General features: G+C 38.2%; 1 protein-coding gene across 6 annotated transcripts in view; it reads left to right on the top strand.

Moving 5' to 3' along the window:
• The window catches only part of GTF2I (general transcription factor IIi), a 104,849-nt gene that overhangs the window by 43,975 nt on the left and 53,826 nt on the right, over positions 1–7,048 (top strand). For all 6 annotated transcript variants that reach the window (XM_007468763.1, XM_007468762.1, XM_007468761.1 and 3 more), the window contains one exon: positions 4,092–4,169. In XM_007468763.1, coding sequence (XP_007468825.1) covers positions 4,092–4,169 — 78 coding nt within the window. The remainder of the gene's footprint in view (positions 1–4,091; positions 4,170–7,048) is intronic.

Raw genomic sequence — 7,048 nt, 5'->3', positions numbered from 1 at the left:
TTCCCTAATCCAGCACTAGAGTCAGCTCTGGTTCCTCACTGTGGAGAGTGTTACTTATTAAGAAACCATAACCTAGGTGCTAGATGTTCTTATTGCAGTTGGGATGTCATTGCTTCTAAGTGGACAAAGCTAGGGTATCTGTTTATTTGTATTTACATACACATAATTATATACATACTTACATCCATTTACATCTGTTTTTTTCATGCCCAGATCTTCACTTCCACTCTTGACACCCCAAGGATTTTTCCCTCCCTTTCCTAGAGAGTATTCTTTGTCACAGTTAGAATCGTAGCAACCAGATATTCTCAGTATGTTTACGTACTTCATTTAAGCCATGTCTTATTGCCAGCCTCCTTGCCTTGCTGACACTTTGACACTCTTTGTTGGGCTGTCACCACTCCACTCATGCTTGTTCCCCATTTGTCTCAGTCTCCCAGACCTGTTACTCAGTTTCCTCTCCCCCCTCATATAAATAGTCTCATTCTGCTCTCCTGCTTTGGACCATCAAACCTCCCCGATGCAGCTGCCTATCTTGGTCAGCGTAATCTAATGGCATTTGGAATGAATTGGTGGGGTAAGGAGAAAGAGAACTCTGTGTGTATGAGTATATGTGAGTGAATGAATGAGACTTTTTATGTATGTTTTTTTGTTTTTTTTTTTTGCGGTACGCGGGCCTCTCACCGTTGCGGCCTCTCCCGCTGCGGAGCACAGGCTCCGGACGCGCAGGCTCAGCGGCCATGGCTCACAGGCCCAGCCGCTCCGCGGCACGTGGGAACCTCCCGGACCGGGGCATGAACCCGCGTCCCCTGCATCGGCAGGCGGACTCTCAACCACTGCGCCACCAGGGAGGCCCTATGTATGTTATTTTTAGGGAGGTCTGTAAGACAGACAGTGTTGAATTCTCCTTTTTGCGAATAAGTATTTGAATCTATTACTGTTTGTTTTACAGAAGTTTTTTTCTTTTCCCCCTTTTTTCCATGTCACAGGAAATTTCGATTTTCGGTTTAGTTTTTAGTTTATTGTGCTGAAATCACCGTTTCGCAAATCTTCTCCCCTTTATTTATATATTCCTCTCCTGAATAGTTTGCATCCAAAAATAAACATGCTGACTGGAGAAAAATCATATTTTTGGAATTCTTTTTTTTTTTTTTTTTTCTTGCGTTATGCGGGCCTCTCACTGTTGTGGCCTCTCCCATTTGCGGAGCACAGGCTCCGGACGCGCAGGCTCAGCGGCCATGGCTCACGGGCCCAGCCGCTCCGCGGCATGTGGGATCCTCCCGAAACGGGGCACGAACCCGCGTCTCCCGCATCGGCAGGCGGACTCCCAAGCACTGCGCCACCAGGGAAGCCCTTGGAATTCTTTATCCATCTTAAGTATAGATATAATAGTACACATCACTATCATAGAGGTTTATTTTTTCTGCCTTACACTTTGTCTTTATATTCCTTTGTGTGTATGTGTGTCTTAACTTTTCTTGCAGTTTCTTTTAAAATTTCCATTTTATTTTATTTTTTATATTTCTTGGGCATAACAGTTGTGGTCTCTTTAGGAGAAAACAGCCATACCAGTTATTTGAACCATACCAGTTATTATTATGGAAAAAATTTACAGATTAATTAGTTGTAATAAAAAGGACTATATACTAAGGTATCATGTAAGTAATGACTCAAGGAATTGGCTGCCACCCCTAAAACTTCGCTTCTGATTTCTAAGGTGGGATACTATTTGGATGGTACTGGTGTATGTGGGGGACATGTTGAAACTGGTTCTGGTTGTGTTGGAAAACTTGTAAGGTGGATCCAGGTGTTGCTATGGAAAGGGTCTGCTTTCACTAGATTAAAGGAATATACCAAGGAGTGAGTGATCCTGATGGGAACAGGATGCAGCAAGCCAAAAGAAAGATGCAAGTCCCTTTTCTCTCTTCTAGCCTTGTAGCCTCCCTACTCTATTCCCTTGTGGCAGAGATTCTCAAGGAACCAACTGTTTTGCAGTCCATGCTTCAGAAGAGTCTAAGAGGGCAGGTCTGGACCTGAGACAGCAGCTTAATGACTCACACAGGCTACCCCTTTGGCTACATGGCATCCACACACACCTCCGCATATTTAAACCTTCATGTAACAACTAAACAACGGTCCCATCTGACGGGATGCAACTTTCCCTTCCTACAGAGGGAACCATTTTCGCCCTTGTTCTAATAGTCATTGTACCCGTCTCTGGGAGACTTAATTTACTGCCCAGTCATGGGCTATGTTAATTACTCCTCAGATATACCCCCAACCTATTTATTCTCTTATCTAAAGGCTAACCGGCAAAGGAAACCTCCAACAAAATTTTTGTAAAATAATAATGGGAAGGAGAAGAGAGAACAGTTAATATAACCAAATATATAATATTTACAGAAACACACATACTCATAGCAAGGAAGAAAACATGCAGTGTCCCTATTTCTGCAGCTTGTCACAAAAATTCATACCTTGCTTAATTCATTACCCATTATATTATGTTTTCTTTGCCTTCAGCCAGGACCCTATCCGGTAAGATTCTTTACCTGGTTGAGGTGACCCAAACCTTCATTCCGCAGTGGATCTGCCTTTTTTGTTTGCTTTGATTTTCTATTAACTTCTGCTAATGAGCATGGAAGTACTAGACACCCCACAGAATCCCAGGGTTTCCAGACAAGTTCCCTACCACCATCTTCCTGGCAGCAAACCAACCTTCCATTGGTGATTGCTGTCCATAGAGTAACCCCCTTCCTTGCTTGTGGCTTCAGGGATAAATGTCCTTTAGTATATCAGACTAACTCTTTTTGAAGTATTTCTTCAGTTGAAAATACTCTGTACAAACCTTCTAAAGTCACATAGCACCAGCTCAATATTAAGTCCATGATGGGACTGGTATGATTATAGCTGATATCTTAGTCTGAACTGTGTACATACACCCATCCACTGTTGATTTCTTAAACTTGTCTGAGAGTATCATCTACTCCTGACATGGCAGATGAGAAAGAGAGAGAGTAGGAACTGCAACCATTTGGTGAAATCAGCATTTCATTTCTGAAAGCCCCTCCTGTGTAACCCTTTGAGGCTCCCCAGCCAAGGGCTCTTTGTTTTTGAATATATGGGGAATATGTCTTTATTAAGAATTCATTAAAGAATTTGTTAAGAATCTTCTTTCTTAAAACTTTTAATTGAAGTATAATGTATGCAAAGTATAAGTGTATATATGCTCAATAAATAAAGAGTACACACGCCTGTAACCAAACACTCATTGACACAGAACATTAATAACATCCCAAGAAGGTCTTCTTCCCCCTCATTACTCTCCTCCCCAAATCAACTACTTGCTTGAGTGGTTTTTTTTAGCCTAAGGCTTGTGCATTTTAATTTTTCTTCAGCTTTCTTCAGGGATAATTGACATTACTTGAGTTTTAACAACATAAATTTCTTTTCTCTAATTTTGACCTTCCTCTACATGGAATTGTAAAATATGCATTCATTTATATCTGGCCACAAAGGTGTACGTCAAATTATTTATCCTCATTGTGGGCAAAGTGTTGTGCTGAAAGGTATGATTTGTTACCCTTGTTAAAAAAGGGATATATTAAGAGGGGGGAAAATTAATGTGTCTCATTATTAAAATGGCTATGCCATATTTACTCTGGAATAGTGAGTTATTAAAATTTATGTTTGCAGGTGATTTTCAGTGATTTATAAAAATATTTTTAGTATTGAGTGAAAATAGAGTGTGACTAATTTTCTTTAATTGCGAAGATCAGAACTTGTTGGAGAACAAATTTAGCATTAAATAATCCCAGAATATTAGTAGTGTGGTTAAAACTACTACACTAGTAGTTGGTAGTACTATTAGTACTACCACTAGTACTACTAGTAATAGTAGTCTAGGTTGGGTTTTAGGCTATTTTTGTCCCTTTGACGGCGCCTAGCAAACTTTTGTCTTTTGAAAGCCTTTAAAATATGTATGCATTATTCTGCATTATTAGGAGGGCAGAAGGGATTTCCCTATACTGTCTGAATGCCCTGAAGTGTAATTATATAACTTAATTAAAAAAAATAATTTGTTTTTACAGGCATTTCTCTGGAAATGGCAGCTGTGACAGTAAAGGAAGAATCAGAAGATCCTGATTACTATCAATACAACATTCAAGGTAATACTGTTTAATACAGTTTTTCTTTCCAGAAGTTATTGGTGGTTAAAATTAAAATTCTTTAATTGCCCGAATTCCTTAGATACTATTTTATTGATTGGTCCTTTGGTCCTTGACTAGCATGTATACTTGTAACTTATCACTGAAATAAAATAGATTTCAAAAATGGGGCACTAAAATAAACTCAGTTTACAGGGGAAATGTTAAATAATCATTAATATTCTTAAAAGGACAAGCAAAAGCTGTGGCACAATTTAGAATTCAATTTGAATTTTCAGTTATTTGCAAGGCATAAGAGGTCTTCTAAACGTTTAATATCTCTGTTTGTGCAATAAAAATAACTTTGCATTATCACTATGTTAAAAATCTATAAAAGATAAGACATTAATTTTAGGTATTTATCATCTTGTTCTGTAGCTGCTTGATTATCAAGAGGGAACTAAAGGTCATGATTTCACAATGCAGTTTGCTTTTATGCTTTGATGGGTTTTAGTTTAGAAGAACATCTATAGTTCATGTTAAGTTTAATTTTTATAGGTGCATAAAGTATATTAAACATTTAAAGGATAAGATCTGATTGGTTTTATGTATATACCCATAAAACTATCTTCACTGCAGTCAAGATAAAGAAATGTCCATAACCCTCAAGTTCCCTTGAGTCTCTTTGTAATTCACAGCCCTCCCCAGCCAACCACCGATCTGTTTTCTTTCATTTTAGATTAGTTTGCATTTTTAAGAAATTTATGTAAATGGAATCAGCATAAAGTATGTACTGTTTTCTTGGGGTGGGGAGCTATGACTTCTTAAATTCCACATAATTGTTTTGAAATTTCATCCATAGTCTGGCATTTATCGATGGCTAATTCCATTTTATTGCCGTTATTCCATTGTTCGGCTGTACCACAATATGTTTATCCCTCTGTCTATTGATGGACATTTTGGTTGTTTCCAGTTTGGGGCTATTAAAAGTAAAGGTGCTGAAACATTTGTTTGGAAATACGCCTTCATTTCTCTTGAGTAGATCCCTAGAACTGGAATAGCTGAGATATATGGTAGGTATTTAAGCTGTTTTCCACTGTGCTTTTACTACTGTACATTTCCATAAGCGGGGACAATAGTTCTAGTGGCTCCACATCCTTATCAGCACTTGTATGGTCTGCATTATTATTTTTAGCCACTTCAGTGCATGTCTTGTGATACCTCTTTTTGGTTTTAATTTGCCTTTGCTTAATAGGTTTAGTTCATTTAAAAAGATAAGGCTTTATCAGTTCTGGAGTATTATAAAAAAGTTATGAATAAATTTGTTCTGTTTGTAATCATGTGAATATCTGTATACAGATGTTTGAATTTCATAATTTTTATCTGTCAGATTTGAATATTGCTTATGATGTTAGTAATCACATGGCTAAAAGGTTGGGTTAATTGAGGATTTTTAATTAAAAAGTTAAAAATTTGGAAAATATTAGCCTTTATAGCAGTTGTTGGTACCTTACTAACATATATTTAATAAATACTGTTGAATAAAATCTTTTTAGCACATTATATTTAATTTTTAAAATAAAACGTCTGCCTTTATCTTTGGTATTACCTTTTTTAGCTTCGCTGTTACTAGGCAGGATTACAGAAGCTTTTTTTTTCCCCCTTGGAAATAGGGAGTGTGAGTGATTTAAGTAATAAGAGTGGAAATCAGATGTTTATAGAGGAAAAGATTGCTGAAATGATAATATTTTAAGTGCAGCTGAAGAAGGTGGGAGCCAGACTATTAGTTTTTCATCTAGGCTGAGAGATACAGTCCATGCAGTTTGGGTGCTTCTCTTAATAATTAAGCTTTGGCAATTCTTTGTATATTCTGAATAAAAGTCCTTTGTGATGTGATTTGCCAATAGGTTAATTTGATGGTGTCCAACTTAGTGCTTCCCCCCCCCTTCCATATGAGTTGTGCTTAAGTATCATAGCTAAGAAATCTTGGTCTCACCCAGTGTCACAGAGATTTTCTTCTGTGTCGTATAAGTTTTCATAGTTTTACGTTTAGGTCTGTGATTGGTTTAGACCTAATTTTTGTATAGTGTGCAGAATACCAGGTTCAAACTTAAGGCATACAGATATCCAGTTTTTCCAGTACCTTTTGTTGAAATGACTGTTCTTTTTTTTGTTTTGTTTTGTTTAATTTATTTTTGGCTGCGTTGGCAGGCTTTCTCTAGTTGTGGCGAGTGGGGGCTACTCTTCGTTGCGGTCTGCAGGCTTCTCATTGGGGTGGCTTCTCTTTGTTGCAGAGCATGGGCTCTAGGCACGCGGATTTCAGTAGTTGTGGTGCACAGGTTCCAGTAGTTGTGGCTAGCGGGCTCTGGAGCACAGGCTCAGTAGTTGTGGCGCACAGGCTCAGTAGTTGTGGCGCAAGGCTCAGTAGTTGTGGCGCACAGGCTTAGTTGCTCCACGGCATGTGGGATCTTCTCGGACCAGGGCTCGAACCCATGGCCCCTGCATTGGCAGGCGGATTCTTAACCACTGCGCCACCAGGGAAGCCCAACGAGTGTTCTTTTTCTATTGTATTACCTTTACATCTCTGTCAGTTTCCTCGAGAATATTCTGTTACATTGATCTGTTTCTGTCTTTTTACAAAATTACATTGTCTTGAGGACTATAGTTTATATAATAAGTCTTAAAATCAGATTGTGAGAGTCCACCAAAATTATCCTTTTTCAACATTATTTTGCCTATTTTAGCTCCTTTTCCTTTTCAAATAAATTTTTAAAATCAGCTTATTGATTTGTTCAAAAAGCCCTGTGGGGACTTTTTTTTTTTTTTTTTTTTTGGGTTCCGGGGGCCTCTTTCTGTGTTTACCTGAGTAATCAATCCTTCCTTGGAAATGATACCCTGGT

This window comes from Lipotes vexillifer, unplaced genomic scaffold (assembly GCF_000442215.2).
Source record: "Lipotes vexillifer unplaced genomic scaffold, Lipotes_vexillifer_v1.1 scaffold12, whole genome shotgun sequence".
Classification (NCBI taxonomy): domain Eukaryota; kingdom Metazoa; phylum Chordata; class Mammalia; order Artiodactyla; family Lipotidae; genus Lipotes; species Lipotes vexillifer.
The sequence above is the reverse complement of the archived record's forward strand: the minus strand, read 5'-3'. Positions and strand labels throughout refer to the sequence as shown.